Consider the following 24,251-nt stretch of genomic DNA (forward strand, 5'->3'; position numbering starts at 1 on the left):
CAGAATACAGGATCCATATGGATATGGAGTCAATGGACTACACATTGTTGTAAACTTCCAATAACCTGCGTATGGTTTCACAGGGCAATGACACCAAATGTAAAATTCTCTTGAGTGTTGTATTATTGGTTTGCACTGTATTAGGGAATCGCTAGTTAAGCAACTACCTAAACATCATGAACGGCTTAGCAAACATTTATTTTATTTAGGTTCAGTAGCATAAATATAAAAAATCCCTGCCATAAAGTGATCTATTTGTGTTTCTTTGCTGCTGAAGGGGAAATCCATGCAGCAGCAGAGACTGTGTGTAATGTGTTCTCATGAAGCTTTTATCAAGAACTTGTGCAAACATCTCTAAGCACCAATGACATTACACCTGTTCGATAAAAGCTCCTGAACTTTGACACTTGCACAGAGTGAATATTAGCACTGTACGAACAATGACCACTGTCACCGCCGGGTACTGAGGTACAAGTGGCGTATGCCGGGCAAATCTCAGTAAGTGGCAAATACTCTGTTATTTCTAGATCTAATTATTATTACTTTTATGATTATTATTAGTACTACTATTTTTATTATTACTACATTTATTATTGCTATTGTTATTAGTGCTAGTATTATAATATTGTTTTTTGTATTATTAATATTATTATTATTTTGGTATTATTATTATTTTTGGTAGTGTTGTTATTATTATTATTACTACTACTACTACTTTTATACTGTTATTATTAGTAGTATTAGTAGTATGACTAGTGGTATTTTTTTAAAATATTTAGATAACAATTAATGCGAGGTTTCACCTGTAAACATTTCTGCTATATCACTGAGATACTTCAGAAAATCTCCATAATAAATGGACCAGACGCTCTCCTAAATGGCAAACCATTTTTGTTTTTAGCCCTGAAATCTCAGATGTATGTCAAAGTGTTATGCATTGAAATCAGTGGGCAACCCATTGACAGGGCCTTAACCCCTCCCCTCCCCCTGCAGCCATTTTTTTTATTTTCATTTTCGCTTTTTCCTCCCCACCTTTCAAAAGCCGCAACTTTTTTTTATTTTTCAATTAATAAAGCCATATAAGGGCTTGATTTTTGCGGGACGAGTTGTAGTTTTTTTTATGGCATCGTTCGTTTATTGTACCATATAATGTTCTGGGAATCTGAAAACAAATTCTTTGTGTGGTGGAATGGAAAAAACAGCGATTCCGCCATTGTTCTGTGGGTTTCGTTTTAACGATGTTCACCGTGCAATAAAAATAACATATTAACTTTATTCTGTGGGTCAATACGATTATGGCGACATTTATATTGTTTTTTATGTTTTACTACTTTTACAAGGAAAAAGCCAATTGCTGAAAAAAACAACCTGTTTTGTATCGCCATATTCTGCGAGCCATAACTTTTTATTTTTCTGTCAATTGAGCGGTATGAGGGCTTTTTGTTTGCGTGGCGAGCTGTGGTTTTTATTGCTACATTTTGGCGTACGTAAGACCTTTTATCACTTTTTATTCCATTTTTTTGTATGCCTTCTCTGTAATAATTCAGACTTTTTGGGACGCGGCGATACCAATTATGTTTATTTATTTTTTTGCATTTCTTTAGGGGGAAAATGGTAAAAGTTTGTTTTTTTTAAATTAATATTTTTTTGTACATAAAATACCCTTTACATAACAGTCTTTTACTGGTCCCCCTAGGGGACATGAAGCAGCGATCGTTGGATCGCTTGCACGATATACTGCAAAACTAATGTATTGAAGCATATTGTGATTTTCACAGGCCTCTATTAAGCCCCCAGGAAGCCATAACCACCATCAGCACCCCGTGATCGCATCGCAGGGGGGGGGGGGGGGCGATGGGCTGTCAGAGGGGGCTATGAACCTATTTTTATTGTCTATTGTCTGCGGCATCTATGGTGTAAAACTAGCAGAATCCCGCTAGAGCGGGTATTCCGCTTGTTAGGCCTCATTTACACGAGCGTATGCGTTTTGCGCGCGCAAAAAACGCTGCGTTTTGCGCGCGTATGCATGGCGTATGCACTGCGTATACGCAGCCTTGTTGCGTTTTAAACGCGCAAAAGGCATTTGACAGCTCCGTGTGTCATGATGCGCGGCTGCGTGATTTTCACGCAGCCGCCATCATAGAGATGAGGTAGTCGAGGCCCGTCACTGTCCAAGGTGCTGAAAGAGCTAACTGATCGGCAGTAACTCTTTCAGCACCCTCGACAGTGAATGCCGATCACAATATACACCAACCTGTGAAAATAAAAAGACTTTCATACTTACCAAGAACTTCCTGCTTCCCCCAGTCCGGGCTCCCGGCCGTTGCCTTGGTGACGCGTCCCTCTCTTGCCATCCGGCCCCACCTCCCAGGATGACGCCGCAGTCCATGAGACCGCTGCAGCCTGTGATTGGCTGCAGCCTGTGCTTGGCCTGTGATTGGCTGCAGCCTGTGCTTGGCCTGTGATTGGCTGCAGCTGTCATTTGGACTGAACTGTCATCCCGGGAGGTCGGACCGGAGTTATCGGTAAGTCAGAACGTCTTTTTTTTTTTACAGGTTCATGGATTTTCGGAGCGGAAGTCACTGTCCATGGTGCTGAACCAGTTTAACGCTTTCAGCACCGTGGACAGTGACTGTCTCCTGACGTCGCGTACCCGAACATTTTTTACCGGTTTCGGTCAAAACGAGTTTGGCCGAACCCGGTGAAGTTCGGTGCGCTCATCTCGAATTTGACACTCCGTTTGGATGTTTGTAACCAGAAAAGCACGTGGTGCTTTTCTGTTTACATTCAGGAGTTTGACAGCTCTTGCGTGATTTTCGCGCATGCAACGCAGGACCGTCAGTGTGGCATGCGTTGTTTTCACGCACCCATTGAAGTCAATGGGTGCGTGTTGCGTGAAAAACGCAAGAATATAGAACATGTCGTGAGTTTTACGCAACGCACTCACGCAGCGCAAAATTCACGCATCGTCTAAACAGCCCCATAGACTATTATAGGTGCGTACGACACGCGTGAAAAGCACGCGCGTCGCACGCGCGTATAATACGCTCGTGTAAATGAGGCCTTACAGTGAAGTATCGGCTGAATCATATAGCTGACACCCGCATAATATGGTGCGGGCTCAGCCCATGAGCCTACTCCATGCTCCACCTTTCCCGGGATATGACGTACAGTAAGTATACGTGAAATGTCGGAAAGAGGTTAAAGACCTTTTTTCATTATAATAAATGTCTGATTGGTGGGAGTTCGACAGCTGGGATCTTCATCGGATTGCCCTATGTGAATACTCAGCCACCGCTCTATTCACTTTCTATGGAGTGGAGCTGCTGTGACCCCCGTTTCGGGATCATTGAAGGTCCCAGCGGTCAGACCCCCACCGATCAGATTTTTATCACCTATCCTGTAGATAGGTTATAAATTATCTTAACGAGAAAACCCCTTCAATCCTATTTGTTTGTATTCCAGATATAAGAAAAAAATGCAGAAAAGTGATCACAACCACGACAATGATAATCCACCGATGAGTTATGTATATGCAGTTCAAAACCCAGCCTACCCTCCGCAGGCGCCGCCATACAGCCTGACCTCAATGCCAAATGCACCACCATATAGCGAGCAAAGCCCCCCACTGGTGGGTGTCCCAGTGTATAGTCCTTATCCCCCTCCTGATCAGCCTCATTTTGCCTTCCTTGGTGAAGACGGTCCCAAACCAAATGTGGAAGTCCCACCAGAGTACACGGCCGGGATACAGGACAGCAGCCCATTCTCCGAACGTGTAATCAGAAGAGGTAAGAAAGTTCCAACCATACAAAGATAGCAACGAAGTAACCACTATGGCGAAGCTGCCACAGTTACCGCTGTGAGCAATTATATGCAAGATCCCCAAGAATCTCTTTCCGTACCCCCTATTAGGGCAGATGGACCCCCCATCGGTGAGTCAGAGTGGACAGCAAGCAGTGACCATAGCTGTGGCTGACCTGTTTGAAGGGCCACATGCAATACTACATTTCCCCAGTAGTGGCCGCTGCAGTGGAAATTAGCAGTCGAGGGCAACTTTTCATATTAAAGGAGTTGTCTGTAATGGGAAAACCCCATTAATGCAATTGTCGCAGTGCATTGTGGGAGATGTCATTTTTTCTACTTGTGAACACTACATCTCCCATAATGCAAACCAGCAGGGCATGCTCGGTACAGACACTGAACTAGCAAGGGGTGCTGTGGAAGTGACTGGACTATTAAACATGAAGTAACTAAAGTATTTGCAAATTTATTTCATATTAAATGTAGATTGAATTGTAAAAGCGTGTTTATAGGTGGAGTAATCCTTTAATTCTCTATTACACAAGCAAGAACTACTGTTCTTAAAGATAAGGAAAAAGCATGTCTTTTTTTTTCTAGAAACAGCGCCACTCCTGCCCAGTGGCTGTGCCTGGTATTGCAACCCAGAATTCTCCCTGTGTCAGTAACTATTAAGTTAATAACTTACGTGGGTCATTGGCAGGTAACAATGCTCCCTATAATGATTAAGGAAAACTAACTAATGGGATTACAATGATTCATTTTGCGGAAACTTTTATTTGTGATAAGGAGTCGATATGTAAATTCTGCAGTTCGGCAGCTAATGTTTAACTAATAGTTCAAACTTTATACTTTGTGTAATAGGTTATTGTATAAACTTTCAACATACCCCTACACATAACACATAGAATTACTCAGGAAAGTAGTCCGAAATAATAGGGCTCCATAGCAAAACTTAAAATGTATTAATAAAATTATGAATTTCTTAATATAATATAATATACTATATAAAGGTTGTTGCTCCCCTTTTCTGACACAGAGCTCCAAATCTCCTTCATCCCTTCACGTAGTGGTAGGGTTAAATGATAAAATTCTGGTTATTTGCTGCCACCACTAGGGGGAGCTCACAGCATATGGAGTTATATAGCTGCCATTGAACTCATTAGCGTTAGCGTTAGACACATTAGAGTTTTTTGCCTTAGAATTCCTTCAGGACTTTTGAGGCAGATTTTGAACTTTCAGCGTTTTTTCGTTGCGTTTCTCTGCCACGGCCATTGAACCTAATGCAAGAACCGCGGGGAAAAAAAATGCTTGGAAACGAGCGCCGCAGGTTTTTTTCTGCCTCCTATTGATTGAATTTGGAGGTCAGAGGCGGAAACCGCAGCAAGAAAGGACATGCCGCTTTATATCCCCGTGACCGGCCAAAAGCTGTCCGGGAGAAAAACGCCTCTGCCTTCCATTGAAATCAGTGTGTGGGGGGGGGGGGGGGGGAATATTTTGGCAATTTTTTGCCGCTGATTCCTTTGCGGTTTCCTCGTCCAATTCAGCGCCAAAGAACTCTGTGTGAACAGGGCCTTAGAAGGCTGTATAAATCTGTATGCAATATGTTACACCTAGGGCTGGCTGGAGGAAAGCAACATTTTATTATTTAACTCTATAAAGTAAGGAGGGAAGCAAAGTGAGCAGTTCAGTGCACAGCTCCATCCCATTACGGACCCCATAGTAATCTCATGATCTGCCGCTATAATAGGTTAGTCTCTGAAAATGTTATACGGTGGTCAGCAACATGTGTCTGTACCTGCGGATGGAGTTTCTGGGGAGAAATAATGGTCATTTTTTCAAAGGTTTAGATATTTTACCAATAAGGAGATAATGATCAGTGGCTGCCAGACACATCTGGCACTGCTTATCTCATGGAAAGGAATAGTTTCCCCAAATAGCCTTGACACAAGAAGTTGGTAATGACATCTGCATGGAGTTCGTATGTTCTCACACTGTTTTCGTGGCTTTCCTCCACACTGTGAGTCTCTGTACAGCGCTGCAGAACATGTCGGCACTATAGAGGCAACAGAAGTATACACATTTCCTACTACAAGTTTATTCTGTTTATACCAATGCAGCACAGAGATCCATCACCAGTATTGTAAAGCCTTAACCGGAGGCAAAACCATTAGTGCGTTTCACTAACGGTAAATATAACATGTGAATGGAAATTGAACACTGCCCCTAGTGGTCACCTAAGGAACTCTTATATTTGCAGGATTGAATCCCAGTAGTTTATCATCATTTCATAGTGACATAAAATATTAACCTGCATTTTGCTGTCATTCCAGCATTTATCCGGAAGGTTTACATCACATTGACCATACAGCTGGTTATAACTTTCGGACTCGTATTCATGTTTACATTTTGGTAAGTTGATTTTTATTAAATGGCCCATGCACACGACAGTATTTTTCATCAGTAATTACGGACCCATTCATTTCTATTGGCCACGGACACCTTTCAGTATTTTTATTGATGGGTGTCCGTGCTAAAAAAATTATAGAACCCATCCTATTCTTATCAGTAATTACGGCACACACTCTACCATAGAAGTCTATGTACGCTTCCGTAAATAAGGACGGCTACTGATGTGCATCCGTAAACCGTCCGTATTTATGGAAGCATTGCTAGGCAACATGTTGATGACATCATTTGCAATCTCCCTCTTTTTGTAAGGATCCATATATACGGATGGAATACGGATGCAATACGGACCGTATTTACGGACAGTATTTCGGGATAGATGAAAATACTGTCGTGCGCATAGGACTGGGCATATATTTTCTTTCTCTTGGTTCTCTAGGAAATCACAAGAGATTTGCACAACTTTTTATGGTGGGAAAACACCTTTAAATGATATAATTCTAGATTCCTGCATACAACTCCGACTTAAAGGGGATCTGTCACCAGTTTATTAATTCCCTCTCCCCTAACTAATCTAATAGGCGCTATGATGCTGATAACTACAGTGTGATTTTTTTTTTCAAAACTATTTATTATTTGAATTTTTTTTATAAATATGCTAATTTGGCTCTAATAGCCAAATAGGAGGTGACACTTTATTTTCTCTCTGGGCGGTGTAATGTTTTCTGTATGACGCTGTCCAATCAGCATACAGCTTCTCCCCCTTTCCCTGCCCAGCAACACAGTGTGATCATAAAGTATACAGCTTCCATTCCCGGCGATACCTCAGGTTATTTCACATCTATAACTGTGATCCTCATGTCATATAAAAGATTAGAATCTCCTCTTTCATATGCCCCCAGAACCGCTGTTCTGGGTGGTCCACAGCCGGAGATATGGCTATTTGAAGTGATCCCCCTTCCCTCCAGCCTCAGTCTCTCATACTGTGTGAAGCAGCTTCATGCTGATTGGACAGCGGCAGAGGCTGTGAGGAGGCTCCACCTCAGGAGAGTCGCTGGTGTTACCTCCCACTTGTCTAGTAAAGACTCATTTGCATATTTAGAAAAAAGCTCATAACTTTTAAAATAATAAACGTTTTGGGACACAAATGTCACTAGTATTATCAGTGTGACAGCGCCTATCAGATTACCTAGGAGATTGGGCATAACTAGTGACTAAGCTCCCTCTAGTGGTGGATGCAGGCAAAACCGGGAGGCAGGAAAGCTACAGGTAATTTGTATTTCCTGCTATATAATAGAAAAATTACTATCTATAAAGAGTGATTTCGATAATAAATGTGTATTTCTACAATTCTTTAAAATATTATTGCAATTGTATTAATGACTTTTTTGTCCCTTTAGGCAAACACTGCGTCAATGGTCGTGGCAAAATCCTTATCTTTTATATGCACTTATGTAAGTATTCTAGAATGTGCTTGCAATGTCTGCAGAGATGATGAAATATTTGGGGTACATATAATACATTGTATACGTTTTATTAACTTTTTTAAGGGAGAGGTAAGAAAAAACAGGAACAGTTTTCCATGCGGTATAAATTACATGATAACTTTATTCTGTGGGTCGCTATGATTACGGTGATACCAAATGTTTCATTTTTGTTTTCAGTTTACCTACTATTGCCCAATAAAAACATTTTTTTTTAATTTAAATTCATTATTTTGTGGTTGTGCATTCAAAGACCCCTAATATTTTTATTTTTCCGTTGACAGAGCTTTAGAAGGGTTTGTTTATTGCGAGACAAGCGGTAGTTTTCATTATTACCATTTTGGGGTACATATTACTTTTTGATCACTTTTTATTCCATTTTGGAAGGTGGATGTTAAAAAAAAGACGGCAATTCTGGTATTGTTTTTAGTCTTTCTTTGAGCAGCGTTCACCATGAGGGATAAATATTGTGTTTATTTTATCGTTATGAATGCGGCAATACTAAAGATGTATATATTTTTTTTTTTTCTTTTAAAAATTTTTTGTTTTTCGTATATATATAGATTTTCTAGATGTTTTTCAAACCTTTTTGGCCTCTGGCAGGGCCTGATAGGCCTCCATCTACGGTAGACCTGGGGGCCATTTTTAGTTGCCCAGCTGCCATAGCAAAACCTTCGGCACCCCGCGATCGCGTACGCAACTTCCCTCCCATTGTCTGACCACTTAGATACCGCGGTCAGCATTGACCGCGATATCTAAGCAGTTAAATGGCCATTATCTCCGATCCTGGTCATTAAAGCGGGGTGTCGGCTATATATCACAGCCGACGCCCACAAGTGATGGCACCAGCTATGGCTGAATGCAATAAGTAGAAGGATTATACATATACTCAGGGCTAGCTGGAGGTGTATGTGGGCCCTTGTCTACCCCACCTTCAGCTTCGCAAGTGTAGAGCATGACCCAGATTGCCACGGAACCAACAAGCCAGTGTGCCCTGGTATCTGCACCGGTTTGCCAGATGCTGACGCCGGGCCTGCACATACTTTTTTCAGCATAGTGTAGATCATATTCTGTTCATCTCATGGTAACTCGTTGTCTGCTGTGTGTTTTTGCTTACAGACCCAGCACCTTCATTTTGATTATGATTCTTGCCTGCTGTAACCAAGCCCGTCGGAAAGTCCCATTAAACTTCATACTACTTGGAATCTTTGTAAGTTTAATATTGACAAAAGTTATTTGTATCCTAAGACCCCTAAGGGTATGTTCACACGCTGCGTCAAAAACTTCTGAAAATACGGAGCTGTTTTCAAGGGAAAACAGCTCCTGATTTTCAGAAGTTTTTAAGCCACTCGCGATTTTCACTGCGTTTTTTATGGCCGTTTTTGGAGCTGTTTTCTATAGTCTATGAAAAACGGCTCCAAAAACGTCCCAAGAAGTGACCTGCACTTTTTTTTGCGTAAAAATACGGCCCGTTGGAACAGAACGCCGTTTTTCCCATTGCAATCACTGGGCAGATGTTTGGAGGCGTTCTGCTTCTGATTTTTTGGCCTTTTTTCGAAAAACGTCCGAAAATAGGCCGTGTGAACATACCCTAACCCTGATATTAAGGAAATATTTTACTTTACCAGTGGAATTGATCAAACTTTCTGGGGTAGAAAAGTCACAAACGCCCAAAAGTCGCATTTTGCAGTGAAAATTGTGAGTTTTGGGCTGTTTGTGCCGGACTTGCTACTTTTAAAAATGGGTGTGGCTTGCCAAAAGGGGCAGGGCCACCACATCTCAATAAATGTGTTCGAATTTACGCCACAAAACTGGCATAAATTATAGCGAAAATCTACGTCAACTCCTACCTGATGTACATTTCACTCTGTTGGGAAAAGCAAAGTAGATGTCCATATCGGACCCTGTACCCCGTCCCTCCTGATTAGACTAACCCCCTTCCACATTGGACAATAAAAAAAAAATATGTTCACTCAGCTCACAACTTCTCCCCACTAGATCTCCTCAGGCTCCCTCAGCATGCCATGGCTCATACAATATAATGGCGCCGGGCATCTTCAGGACGGTGTATGTGATGATGTTGAGTGCTGCGTCGCATATAAGGCCCTGGCGCTGCTCGGATTCAGGACCTTATATGAGCTGTGGATTACTGAGGGAGCCTGAGGGGATCCAGTGGAGAGAAGTGAAGAGAAGTGGTGAGGTGAGAATATTTTTTTTTTACATTTTATGTCCAATGAGGGGAGAGGGGAACGGTTCGCGCACGTCCGGCGTAAAGATTCAACAGATTTATTAGGAGGAGCGCGGCTCTTAATAAATCTGTCACATCTTACTCAAGCGAAGCAGAAAATTAAGTATGAAACGCTCGTCTTAGTAAATTGACCCATTATGTTTTTTCTGTCTATTTTTTTTCTACCTCACCATTGACTTTTTCTTCCTTATGTCATTCCCTCCTGTGGGTAGCTCTCTCTTTTAAAGTCTATGGAAGTCATTGGTTGGCTGTCCCCAGAACTCCCTTAGTCTTTAGTGAATAGGGCCAGGCGTATGATGCCACCTCTCCCATATGTAGTTGTAAGAGGTGATCAGGTAGGATCCGGATCCCAAAGGTGGGATGGGGGCCTCCGCTAATCTTCATCCACCGCTCTATGGCCTCCTCTTAATATAGAGGTTGCCAGTAATAAGAGAAAGGCCAGTATCGTTGATATTGAACATAAATATCTCCATCCTAAGTACTACTCTTCCGTATTAGTAAATTCACAGTTAAAGGGTTATCCCCGTCTCATGCATTTATGGCATATCCACAGTATACGCCATAAATGTCTGATAGACGTGGTTCCTAGCTCTGGGGCCCGCGCCTATGTAGAGAACGGCAGAGAACGAATGGAGAGGTGGCATCGCATGTTTGCAACTCTCTCGCTATGTCTACATGGCCTCATGCCAACTTCAGTTTTTTTCTTCAGGGTGCTACCCGTTTTTTTTAACAGATAGCACCCTGACACATTCTTTTCAATGGGGCCATGCACACTGCCGTTGTTTTAACGGAACCATGTGGCCGTTCCGTCAAAAATAGGATAGGTCCTACTCCGTACGACAGCCAATGGAAGTGTGCATGAGGCCTAAGAATTATGGAAACAGCCGAGCATGCTTGCAGAATGAAGAGAGCCACCTCTCCATGGATTTTCCGCCTGGATGCGACCCTCCGTTTTCGACATAGGGACCCACATATATCGGACATTTATGGCATATCATGTGGAATAGCCATGATGGGAATAACTCTGGGAACAACGGTGTATGTACCTTAGAGGCAGATCCTACGGCTGCTAAGGGTCTGTAGAGAGGGTATTGGTTCCGGTTCTCCATAGGCCGTGTGAGGCAGAACAGGGCACCCCTTCTCCACTACATGCACCATTAGTATCCAAGTGATGGGGGAACTTGCACTAAAGTCATATTGATTATCTCTTGGAAGAGAAGAAAGACCAAAAAGCACCGGCCTACTTGTCCAGAGATGGGGGTTTTGGTAGCATTGTTCGTCGCTTTGTTGCTCCATAGACTTAATGAACACCATTTGGTTTTAAAGAGATGTATCTGCCTCCTATATGTTTGGTGTGTTTGTAACTCTGTGTCGGTGCTTGCTTTTACAGACTGTGTTTGAAGGCTGTTTACTAGGATCGCTTGCAGCGTGAGTTGTTTAAATACCGTATTTATTATTTTAGTAGTTGAGTTGTGGGGCATTCAATCCAGACAGTGTATGAGTATTCCTTGGTGTCCCAAAATATAGTCCTAAGGCTCTGTTCACATCATGTTAAAGCCCTATGTCTGAGGTATACAATGGGAGGGTCTCCGGGCGTATACCTCCGATGTAAGACTGCTACGTATCCCACTATATAGGCATACATTGGTATATGTCATTAATAGGCTGAGATTAAAAAAACATATATCACGCTGTATATGTAATTTTACTATATCTGTAAAGACTAGCGTAGTCTACTACGCTGTACTACACAGAAAAAAAAACATACGCTGTTGCCTACACTACTCTTTTGGCATATGCCGGGTGAATGGGGGCCTACGGATACATTTGACGTTTACTTGGGGAGCTCTCCTGGCACATACGCCAAACGTAGGGTGCTAACGTGATGTGAACAGAGCCATAGCCAGAAAACACACAAATCTTTTATTCTAGGCAGGTCCAGATTTCTACAAGCAGTATGGAGGTCTACAACTACAGGACACCAATGTACCCCAAAGGGTCGTCTTTTGTTGCCAGATTCCCTAATAAGATTCCTGTTACAGGAAATCTTTCTTAGGCTAAGTTCACACTAGAGTTGTCTCCCGTTTATGTCTCTTCCGTCAGAGGAAGAGATGACTGGAAATCGAAATGGAAACCATAGATTTATTTCAATGGCAATTATTTCATTTCAGTTGGATTCCGTTTGCCTCCGTTGCACTAGGTTTCCATTTGTTTCACAGAAGCAAAAGTGCTGCAGACTGCACTTTTGTTTCCGTGAAAAAAAACGTAACCCTAGCGGAATGGAGGCAAACAGAATCCGACTGAAATGAAATAATTACCATTGAAATCAATGGTAATTCAAACGGAAGCGATGCTTTCCATTTAGATTTTCAGTGATGACAACACTAGTGTGAACTTAGACTAACATCTGAGTATCAGCACAAATTTGACAATATGCATCCTGCTTGAAGTACGTGGTGATAGATTACTCAGATAGAACAGCCAGTTTGGTAAAGTGAATGATGACAAAACTAGAAGAAACGGTGGAGATGGAATACTATATAGCCAGTCTGGTGGTGGGAATGATGAAGGCACTAGAAGAAACGGTGGGGATGGATTACTATGTAGCCAGTCTGGTGATGGGAATGATGAAGGCACTAGAAGAAATGGTGGGGATGGATTACTATGTAGCCAGTCTGGTGATTGGAATGATGAAGGCACTAGAAGAAATGGTGGGGATGGATTACTATGTAGCCAGTCTGGTGATGGGAATGATGAAGGCACTAGAAGAAATGGTGGGGATGGATTACTATGTAGCCAGTCTGGTGATGGAAATGATGAAGGCACTAGAAGAAATGGTGGGGATGGAATACTCTGTAGCCAGTCTGCTGATGGGAATGATGAAGGCACTAGAAGAAACGGTGGGGATGGAATACTCTGTAGCCAGTCTGGTGATGGGATTGATGAAGGCACTAGAATAAACGGTGGGGATAGAATACTCTGTAGCCAGTCTGGTGATGGGAATGATGAAGGCACTAGAAGAAATGGTGGTGATGGGAATGATGAAGGCACTAGAAGAAACGGTGGGGATGGAATACTCTGTAGCCAGTCTGGTGATGGGAATGATGAAGGCACTAGAAGAAATGGTGGGGATGGAATACTCTGTAGCCAGTCTGGTGATGGGAATGATGAAGGAACTAGAAGAAACGGTGGGGATGGAATACTCTGTAGCCAGTCTGGTGATGGGAATGATGAAGGCACTAGAAGAAACGGTGGGGATGGAATAATCTGTAGCCAGTCTGGTGATGGGAATGATGAAGGCACTAGAAGAAACGGTGGGGATGGAATACTCTGTAGGCAGTTTAGTGATGGGAATGATGACAACAGTACAAGAAGTAGGTGGGGATTGAATATTCTGTAGCCAGTCTGGTTAAGGAAATTATATAGCCAATAGAGGAGGTTGTATAAAGGTGGAGTTCCCCTTGAAGCATATGTGTAATTGCTTACAGGATTTCGTACCTTGTCCTCAGGTTATTTGATGCTGATGCGGTGATGTGGGCCACTGGAGCCACCATACTTGTGTCATTGGTTCTGACCCTTTTCGCTTTGCAAACAAAGGTGAGACATCATTGATATTGTCAATTCTGTAGATAATAGTGAGCTACTAATACTACTGGTGATTTATATCTTGTAAGTGCCTGCACTAATCTGATCAGCAACACATACAACATGCAAACACCGGACCATAATAAAGATATTCAATAGAACTTTAAAGGAGCTGATCAATTTGTGGAACCGCTTTTAAGGTAATGAGACCCCTGATGATGAGCTCGGGGGTCTGCTGTTGGGATCTTCTACCATCAGCCATTAGCTCCAGTTACTGTACAATTGAAGTCAATATCAGCAGTCAATGACATTGCTCTTTAAGTGAAGGACACAACATGACATTGAAATATTTACGCCTCTATTTGTCGCTGTTATATCTCACTTAAATCTTTTATCTCTAGTGGGATTTCACCATCATGTCTGGGGGTCTTATGGTTGCTCTCTCGGTGTTGATATCTTTTGGCATATTAGCTGCCATCTTTAGGTCAATGGTAAGTACTACAAGAAAATATATGGTTCTTTTTGGGCCACATACACAGGACCCTATTCAGGATACGACAGATACTACCAATTGGGCATTGATTACCCATTAGTATCACAAAATTCAGGCTATGGTCGACTAGATAAGGCTCTGTTCACATCACGCATGAGTTTTGCGACGAAAGGTGAGGGTATGTTCACACGCTTAACAAAAAACTGTTGTAAAATACGGAGCTGTTTTCAAGGGAAAACAGCCTCTGATTTTCAGCTGTTTTTTAAACCACAAATGTTTTTTGAGGTGTTTTTTGCAGGCCGATTTTGGAGCTGTTTTTCTATCGACCCAATGAAAAACGGCTCAAAAAATGGCTCAAGAAGTGACATGCACTTCTTTTTTACGGGGCGTTTTTTTAATGCGCCATTTTTACAAACGGCCGCGTAAATAAACGCCCCATAGGAACGGAACGCCTTTTTTCCCATATTTTCAGCTGGTTTTTGGGGCGTTTACGGCCCGAAAAACGACTGAAAAGAAGCCGTGTGACCATAGCCTCACGTGCCGCTGTATAGGAATACAGTAGCATTTGCCACCCATAGGACTCGCGGTATATTTTTTTCATTGTATTCGTCTGTATAGAATAGCCTAGTCTCCTATGCTATTCTATACAGCAGAAAAAAATGCCATCTCACTGTGTATGCTAAACTACACTATTATGGCCTACGCCGGGTGCATGGGGCCCTATGGATATGCCAAACATAGTTTACGAAGGTGATGTGAACTGAAGTAGAAATTTTAGCTCCTGCTGACTCTTGTCTTTGCATTTTTAGTGGCTGAATATTGTCTATGCCTGCATCGGCACACTCATTTTTGGAATGGTAAGTAATGTTGTTCATTTGATTTTACAATTAAGGTAGAAATACCAAAATATATAAAAAAAAAAGATTAAAATAATTTATTCCTATGTCACGTTATCAACAGTAGAAGACACAGGCCATTTGTTAGAACAATTTCTCTCCCTGCGTTCCAATAACAACACCTCATGTTCTTCTGTCTCGCTGCTCAGTGTTATCACAGGGACAATACAACTTATAACAATCAATGAAAGATCTGATTTGATTTCTTACTTTTGCTGGACAAAAAAAAAGGATTCTGCTTGGTATGAGTCCCAGCATCCCTATGATAACAATGAGCTACAGAGGGCAGAGAAAGTGTTGCCATGAGGACATGGGCAGAGCACTTTACATGTTTGAAACAGCTATATAACAATAATGTGCTTTCTTTTCATACTTCATACATTTCTAACGCGGTTTTCTTTTTAGTACTTGGTTGTGGACACACAGCTAATCACAGGTGGAAAGCACCGTTATGCCGTGAGCCCTGAGGAATATGTCTTTGCTGCTCTGAATATTTATGTAGACATCATCAATCTCTTCATTCTCCTACTGAGTATCTTTGGGTTGTGTCGTTAATTACTTTCAAAGGTTTCCAATGTTAGAGTAGGATTACTGGATAAAGACAAAGAAGGGGTGTCTGTGGTGCCCATTACTGTACATTGCCTACTTTCATTGAAGCTCCAAAAACCACAATCAAATACAGATGCAAGAATGAGGACAATCTACCACATGCATTCCTTAAAAAATCTGTTTGACTTTAATTTTACTGTTCTTAAAGTTTGTAGATTATTTATTTTTTTGTGAGATTTCATTTGTAAATGTTTTTAAAATGTTCATTGTATAAATAACCTGTGTAGCAAATAACATTTTGTTCCCAATTGTTGCACAACTACTGTCTCATGTTTGCTTTTGACAGGACACAAAACATGAAATTTCTGTTTTACCATAATATATATATATATACATACACTACCGTTCAAAAGTTTAGGGTCACTTAGAAATTTCCTTATTTTTGAAAGAAAAGCACAGTTTTTTTCAATGAAGATAACATTAAATTAATCAGAAATACACTCTATACAATGTTAATGTGGTAATTGACTATTCTAGCTGCAAACGTCTGGTTTTTAATGCAATATCTACATAGGTGTATAGAGGCCCATTTCCAGCAACCATCACTCCAGTGTTCTAATGGTACATTGTGTTTGCGAACTGTGTTAGAAGACTAATGGATGATTAGAAAACACTTGAAAACCCTTGTGCAATTATGTTAGCACCGCTGTAAACAGTTTCGCTGTTTAGAGGAGCTATAAAACTGACCTTCCTTTGAGCTAGTTGAGAATCTGGAGCATTACATTTGTGGGTTCGATTAAACTCTCAAAATGGCTAGAAAAAGAGAGCTTTCATGTGAAGCTCGACAGTCTATTCTTGTTCTTAGAAATGAAGGCTATTCCATGCGAGAAATTGCCAATAAACTGAAGATTTCCTACAACGGTGTGTACTACTCCCTTCAGAGGACAGCACAAACAGGTTCTAACCAGAGTAGAAAGAGAAGTGGGAGGCCCCGCTGCACAACTGAGCAACAAGACAAGTACATTAGAGTCTCTAGTTTGAGAAATAGACGCCTCACAGGTCCTCAACTGGCAGCTTCATTAAATAGTACCCGCAAAACGCCAGTGTCAACGTCTACAGTGAAGAGGCGACTCCGGGATGCTGGCCTTCAGGGCAGAGTGGCAAAGAAAAAGCCATATCTGAGACTGGCTAATAAAAGGAAAAGATTAATATGGGCAAAAGCACACAGACATTGGACAGAGAAAGATTGGAAAAAAGTGTTAGGGAATCGAAGTTTGAGGTGTTTGGATCACACAGAAGAACATTTGTGAGACGCAGAACAACTGAAAAGATGCTGGAAGAGTGCCTGACGCCATCTGTCAAGCATGGTGGAGGTAATGTGGTGGTCTGGGGTTGCTTTGGTGCTTGTAAAGTGGGAGTTTTGTACAAGGCAAAAGGGATTTTGAATAAGGAAGGCTATCACTCCATTTTGCAACGCCATGCCATACCCTGTGGACAGCGCTTGATTGGAGCCAATTTCATCCTACAACAGGATAATGACCCAAAGCACACCTCCAAATTATGCAAGAACTTTTTAGGGAAGAAGCAGGCAGCTGGTATTCTATCTGTAATGGAGTGGCCAGCGCAGTCACCAGATCTCAACCCCATAGAGCTGTTGTGGGAGCAGCTTGACCGTATGGTACGCAAGAAGTGCCCATCAAGCCAATCCAACTTGTGGGAGGGGCTTCTGGAAGCATGGGGGGAAATTTCTCCCGATTACCTCAGCAAATTAACAGCTAGAATGCCAAAGGTCTGCAATGCTGGAATTGCTGCAAATGGTGCATTCCAAGACGAAAGCAAAGTTTGAAGGAGAAAATTATTATTTCAAATAAAAATCATTATTTCTAACCTTGTCAATGTCTTGACTATATTTTCTAGTCATTTTGCAACTCATTTGATAAATATAAGTGTGAGTTTTCATGGAAAACACAAAATTGTCTGGGTGACCCCAAACTTTTGAACGGTAGTGTACATACAGTGAAACCTCTCCAAAGACCACCCCTTCGAGAAGACCACCCCCTTGAACATACCAGATTTTCAGTTCCACCATATTCTTTATATACTACCCATCTTCTTTGAGAAGACCACCCCCCTAGCATATCACTTTGTAATGCACTTTTGGGTGGTCGTCTCAAAGAGGTTTCACTGTATATATAATTACAGATGGCAAATTGTGATAGTTACTCAGTACTACATGTGTTCCCACCCTCAGCCCACCCCCGCCATATGAGTTGATTTCTGGGGGCTTCAGCAGCTCGACTCTGGAAATCAACAGATCACCGGCTGGGCTGCATTTAGATAAGGGCACAACTACTATAATCATTTTAACTACTCACAATTGCCTAAATGTTAAAGGGGCTTTCCAGTCGGCCATCAATAGCTGATAGGTTGGGCTCTGAGTCTTGGGACCCCTGCTGATCAGCTGTTTTGAAGGGGCTCATACAAGCGCTGCTTCCCCTTCATTTCGTCTTGCGCACTGTGAATCTAGGACATGCATTTAATGGCGATTCACAGGTATTGCAGCCTTCTTCTTCCATTGAAGTGAATGGGAGAAAAGGCTGCAATACCGTGAATCGCCAATAAATGCGCGTCAAATATTCATAGTGCGCAAGGAAATATGAAGGGGAAGCAACGCTCCGGCCCCTTCAAAACAGCCCACCCAATTTGTTTAGTATTTTTGTCTTGCTAGAGTTAGGACAAATTATTCAGAAATGTAGAAAAACACTGATCTTCATCTTCGGGTCAGAACTAATCCTGACCACTGGACAGGCACCAACTGTTATTAATGTCAGATGACAACATCCCCACCGATTAAAATATCTTGAATCCTACACAGAACAGCAAAACTGATTAATGCCATGTGCATGGCCGGAGAAGGCGGTGCACGACACAGGAATTCAAGGAATACCAATAATGCCAGTTGCACACGACCGATGTGCCATTCGGGCCATTTTTAACGGCATCCGATAGTCTTCACAGACCCATTCACTTTAGCAGGTGAATCGGGTCTGTGAAAACGGACCCGATTTTCCTATCTTTCCACGGATCACTGACGGGACTCAGCCGGCTCACACTGGGTCGTGTGCATGAGGCATTAGCGTGCCCCTTTGTAATGCACCACCACCACACTAGACATGACAGCGTATTCGTTTTGCCCAGTGTTCTCCTTTAATTTCATTCCTAGCAATTATGGCTAGCCTAGTAATTACGAGTAGGGAGTCTAACGCATATTTTGGGTGTTTTCCATCCATCTGCTGATTACTGTAAATGCACATTTTCTCTCCCCATATTTACGGAGTGGCTCCTTCTAATGTGATATAAGGGCAGGTGACACGCTCACTATGAAATGAAGTGATGGTAGTGCACTTATAGTCCTGGCTACCAAGATGGCATAGATTATTGGTTGAGTTCAGGGGGGCATTTGTCTCCCTGGCAGATTATTTCTTTAGCATTGAATATGTTGCTTTTTGCAGGTGGTTATTATAGGTGGACAGACTAGTTCATTACATGACTGCAATGGAGAATCTTAGATACTTCAATATTCGGATGGTTCTTTACTTCTCAAGCACCTAAGGCGGCTACACGCATTAACCCCTTCCCTCCACAGCCATTTTTCCTTTTTTTCGACCCAACTTCCAAGAGCCATAACATTGTTTTTGTAGATATGGCTGTTTGAGGACGGGACAAGTTGTAGTTTTTCATGGCACTATTTATTGCACCATGTAACATGCTGGGAAAAATAGGAAAAAACACAAACCAGCGATTCCTCCATTGCTTTGGGGGTTTTGTTTTCATGGCATTCACTGTGCAGTAAAAAGATGTTAACTTTGTTCTGCGGATCAATACAGATTACGACGATATCAAATTTATATAGTTTTGTATTATATTTTACTACTTCGACAAGGAATTTTTTTTTTTTAAAAATAACAGCAATTCCAGCATTTGATTTTTACTGCATTCACCGTGCGTGATAACTGATGTTATAATGTAATAGTTCCGATTTCTTACAGACACAGCGATTGTTCTTTTACATTTTTTTTTAGTTTTAATATATATATTATATATTAAAAAAAAATTATATATATTTTTTTTTAATGTTGTCCCCCTAGGTGACTTGAACCACTGATCTTTGGTTCACTTGCACAATATACTAATGTATTGCAGTATATTGTGATTTTTTACAGGCACCTATTAACTCGAGGGCTTAATAGGAGCACACAAAAGGCAGAACTGGGGGGCCTTTATTAGGCCCCCAGGCTGACATTACCACCATAGGAGCCCCATGGCCACGTTTCTAATGGCTTAGATTCTGTGGTCGCTGCTCGTTGCAGTGATGTTGGCTGCAGACATGCTCAACTTATGGAGCAGGCTCAACCCGTGAGCCTACTCCATACACCCCCAGCCTCAGCAGACGTCAGGGCAGGGTTGAATAACTGCCAGCCAACTGGTATCCCCCCCCCCCCGATATCCCCAAAAATATGCATGCTCCCCCCCCAAAAAAAAAATGTACGTGTATGTATGTATGTATATATATATATGATATCAATGAGAGAAACTAGACATGGCCCGCACATCCACTGTATACTATGATCAATTGTGGCTAGGCAAAATTATTAAATATGAACGAGAGCTTCTTTGTAACATTTTGATCAAATTGTATGCAAGCCCACTTGCCACTTCACGGCGACCTCTTAAAAGTGGCTCCCTACTCTATCGGTTGCACCACCGCGTGGCGGTCACCGCCACTGTAGCGCCGCTCCTGCAGAGGGAGCAACCCAGAGACCCAAAAGCACCCATACCATCAGGCCAAGCCTCCTTGGCTCTGGGCCACGTCCCCCCACAAGTGCAGCACCACAGCAACAGACACCACCCCACAGCAGCACAACAAGTGAACTGATGGAATAAGCTCACCTTACCATGCGCCCCCAGTGGCCCACTGAGAGTACAAGCAGGAACACTTATGAGGTCATTCCTAAATTAAAATCAGCTGGGCCAAAAGTAAGGAGTGCTGGTACCAAGTAAAACAAAACAAATGAGGGGGGATAGATTCTGTATCATATCAATGAGAGAAACTAGACATGGGCCGCACATCCACTGTATACTATGATCAATTGCGGCTAGGCAAAATTATTAAATATGAACGAGAGGCCTCAGCAGACGTCAGGGCAGGGTTGAATAACTGCCAGCCAACTGGTATCCCCCCCCGATATCCCCAAAAATATGCATGCTCAGCCAGGGGCTTAGCGATGCAAAGGTTCTTCTTAGCCCCCCACCAAACTTCTCATGGCCGACAACCCGCAGCTTTCAGCTGCATCGCTGGGTCTCCTAAGTGATCCAACAATGCAGCACTAGCAGCCAGGGGCGTTACTAAGGACTTAAAACATCAGGGGGAATAGCCACAATACATATGTGCCCCCTCCCCCAAAAAATTTTTACGTGTATGTATGTATGTATATATATATATATATATATATATATATATGAGACAGCATATCTATAGCAATACGACCCTATGCCTATGGATAGGATTAGATACAGTGGCTCAGCAGACAGTATCACACATGATAGGATTAGGAAGTCCACCGTCCAGCAGCACCAGCTTTAAAAGTATAGATGGGTGCACGCCTTGGGAACCCAAACACAGTTTCATATCCAATAAACATCCAATGATAGCAGCAGCTTGAGAAAGGCTCACAGAGCCGAAACGTCGCACGAGGGCTATTGAAGCTATTTTTTTACCTTGACATTGGAGTGCTGCCTATCATTGGATGTTTACATGATAGGATTAGATATAGTGGCTTAGCAGGCAGTATTACACATGATCGGATTAGATATAGGGCCCAGCAGAGGGTATCACACATGATAGGATTAGATACAGTGGCTCAGCAGACCGTATCACACATGATAGGATTAGATACAGTGGCTCAGCAGAGAGTATCGCACATGATAGGATTAGTTACAGTGGCTCAGCAGACAGTAGCACACATGATAGGATTAGATACAGTGGCTCAGCAGACAGTATCACACATGATAGGATTAGATAAAGGGCCCAGCTCGCTGACATTGCGGCTCCAGTGCTGGACCCAGGAAAGGTAAGTATAAGAATTATTTTACTTTTTTGTGTGTTACTAATTATTTTTGTGTGTTTGTGTTTTTTTACAAGTGCGGTTGTTGGACTACTTCAGATTCGAGGACTACTTCGATTACTGCATTTTTTAAATTCTTAATAAAATAGATAACGAGGGTTGAGCATGGGATTCTTATTTCAATAAAATATATTATCTATGTCTTTGTATTTGTTTAAACTTTATAACTATCACCTTAATAATGGCCGCTGGCTGATTGACAACGTCCATTATGAAGGGGGGACTTAATGTTAGACATGAAGAGGCTAACACTAACCCCCATTATTACCCCGGTACCCACCGCCACCAGGGGTATCGGGAAGAGCCGAGTACGATCCAGTACCCGACCATCTGTAGTGACGGAGGGACACTGGGGCGGCCGCAGGCTGGTATTAGTAGGCTGGGAAAGCCCAAAAACAGTGGCCCTTCCCACCCTGGTAATGCTAGGCTGCTGCGTTGTATCGGGCTGGTTATAAAAATGGGGGAACCCCACATCATGCTGTCCAAATATTTATATAAAAAAAATATATATATGTGGTGTCCCCTCCATTTTTCATAACCAACCAGATACAATGCAGCAGCAGCCTAGCATTACCAAGGAAGCCACTGTTTTTGGCCTTTCCCAGCCTAATAATACCAGCCTGCGGCCGCCCCAGTGCCTGACCATCACTACAGATGGTCAGGTACTAGATTGTACCCAGCTCTGCCTAGCACCCCTGGCATAGACCTAAAATTTTTTATTGAAATAAACCCCCCTCCCCACAACCCTCATTAACTATTTTATTGAGAAAAAAAAACAGTCATCGAAGAAGTCCTCGAATCCGACGTAGTCCAACGACCGAACCTGTAAAAAAAACAAAAAAAAAAACACTAAAAACATTAGTAAGGGCCTGTTCACATCACCGCTGGTTCCGTCGGGTTAACCCCTCAAAAAAAATGCAAACTGAAACCTCTGCCTCCGTTTCCCTCACCATTAATCTCAATGGTGACGGAAACGTGGCTAAAGGTTTCTGTTTGTCACCGCTGTGGCAGATTTCCGTTATTTTGCATTGTCGACTGCGCTATTGATTCCGCCAAAACAACGGAACCCGTTCATAACGGTGACAAACGGAAACCATTAGCAAAGTTTCCATCACCATTGAGACCAAGCTAAGGTTTCCGTTTGCCTTTCCGTTGAGGGGTTAACCCGATAGAACCCCTCAATGGAAGGGCAGCGGTGATCTGAACAGAACAGGGCCTTAGATACAGGGCCCATGTATGATACAGTTTGTTGGACCCTGTATCTAAGCCTAATGTAGGCTTAGATACAGGGTCCAGCAGACAGTATTCTTATGCAGTATAAGCGGGGGCCCTGTATCTAAGCCTAACAAACAAATGCCAAGAAGGCAAGAAATAGCCTAATTTCCCAGCTACCATAAAAAGTTTTCATAGTAATCTTTATTGTGCTATATAATATTATTAATATAATTATTAGAGTAGCCCCCCCGACATGTTTCGCCACTGATGCAGCGTCCTCAGGGGTTATCGGGGCTAGTCCTGAGGACGCTGCATCAGTGGCGAAACATGTCGGGGGGACTACTCTAATAATTTTAACACATGCTTGGAGATTAGGGCACAATACTTATCTATCAAGGGGACTGTTGCTGATCCCAGCGGTCCCTGTGTTTAGGTTGCACGTCTTGTCTGACAGACGTTGTATACACGTGCACTCTGCAACAAATACTCCACCCTGCTGGCCCGCTCCAAGCACTGGAAATTTTAACTCTTTGTTTTCTTTTGTCTGTGAGTCCTTTGCTAAATATAGCACAATAAAGATTACTATAAAAACTTTTTATGGTAGGTGGGAAATGAGGCTATTTCTTGCCTTATTGGCATTTGTTTGTTAGTTCATAATCTCAGCCTGCCAGCTACCAAGGGTCTATCATATTTGTCAACTGTATCTAAGGGGGGATTCACACGAGCGTGTATTCGGTCAGTGCGGGCCGCGTGGTTTTCACGCGGCCCGCATGGACCAATACAAGTCTATGGGGCAGTACAGACAGTCCGTGCTTTTTGCGCAGCGTTTGTCTGCTGCGCAAAAAGCGCGACAGGTTCAATAACTCTGCGTATTTCGCGCATCACGCACCCATTGAAGTCAATGGGTGCGTGAAAATCACGCGCATCACACGGAAGCACTTCCGTGGGACGAGCGTGATTCGCGCAACAGCAGTGAAAAGGATGAATGAAAACAGAAAAGCACCACGTGCTTTTCTTTTTCCGAACATCCAAACGGAGTGTCTTTGCGATGAGCGAAGCCGGACAAGCGAACCGAACTTCACCGGGTTCGGCCAAACTCGTTTTGGCCGAACCCGGCAAAAAAATTATCGGTACGCGACGTCAGGAGATAGTCACTGTCCATGGTGCTGAAAGAGTTAAACTGTTTCAGCACCATGGACAGTGACTTCCGATCCCAATATACATGAACCTGTAGAAAAAAAAAATAAGTTCTGACTTACCGATAACTCCCGGCTTCTTCCTCCAGTCTGACCTCCCGGGATGACAATTAAGTCCAAGTGACAGCTCCAGCCAATCACAGGCCAAGCACAGGCTGCAGCGGTCACATGGACTGGCGCGTCATCCAGGGAG

At 42.6% G+C, this 24,251-nt stretch overlaps 1 protein-coding gene across 1 annotated transcript; it reads left to right on the top strand.

Annotated features, from left to right (window-relative positions):
- The first annotated feature begins 429 nt into the window (after positions 1-429).
- Positions 430-15,935, top strand: LOC142652166 (protein lifeguard 1-like). The gene is made up of 10 exons (XM_075827713.1): positions 430-498; positions 3,466-3,788; positions 6,132-6,210; positions 7,608-7,661; positions 8,811-8,901; positions 11,330-11,367; positions 13,449-13,536; positions 13,926-14,015; positions 14,827-14,874; positions 15,319-15,935. The coding sequence occupies exons 1-10, from the start codon at positions 482-484 to the stop codon at positions 15,466-15,468; spliced, it is 978 nt and encodes a 325-aa protein (XP_075683828.1). The 5' UTR covers positions 430-481; the 3' UTR covers positions 15,469-15,935.
- The last annotated feature ends 8,316 nt before the right edge of the window (positions 15,936-24,251 follow it).

This window comes from Rhinoderma darwinii, chromosome 5 (genome assembly GCF_050947455.1).
Source record: "Rhinoderma darwinii isolate aRhiDar2 chromosome 5, aRhiDar2.hap1, whole genome shotgun sequence".
NCBI classification, from domain to species: domain Eukaryota; kingdom Metazoa; phylum Chordata; class Amphibia; order Anura; family Rhinodermatidae; genus Rhinoderma; species Rhinoderma darwinii.

Bases quoted from the DNA above. Each gene is read 5' to 3' on its own strand.
- LOC142652166 (XM_075827713.1), top strand. The intron at 7,662-8,810 runs GTAAGTATTCTA...TTTTGCTTACAG, and splicing joins TATCTTTTATATGCACTTAT to ACCCAGCACCTTCATTTTGA. The intron at 11,368-13,448 runs GTGAGTTGTTTA...CCTTGTCCTCAG, and splicing joins TTACTAGGATCGCTTGCAGC to GTTATTTGATGCTGATGCGG.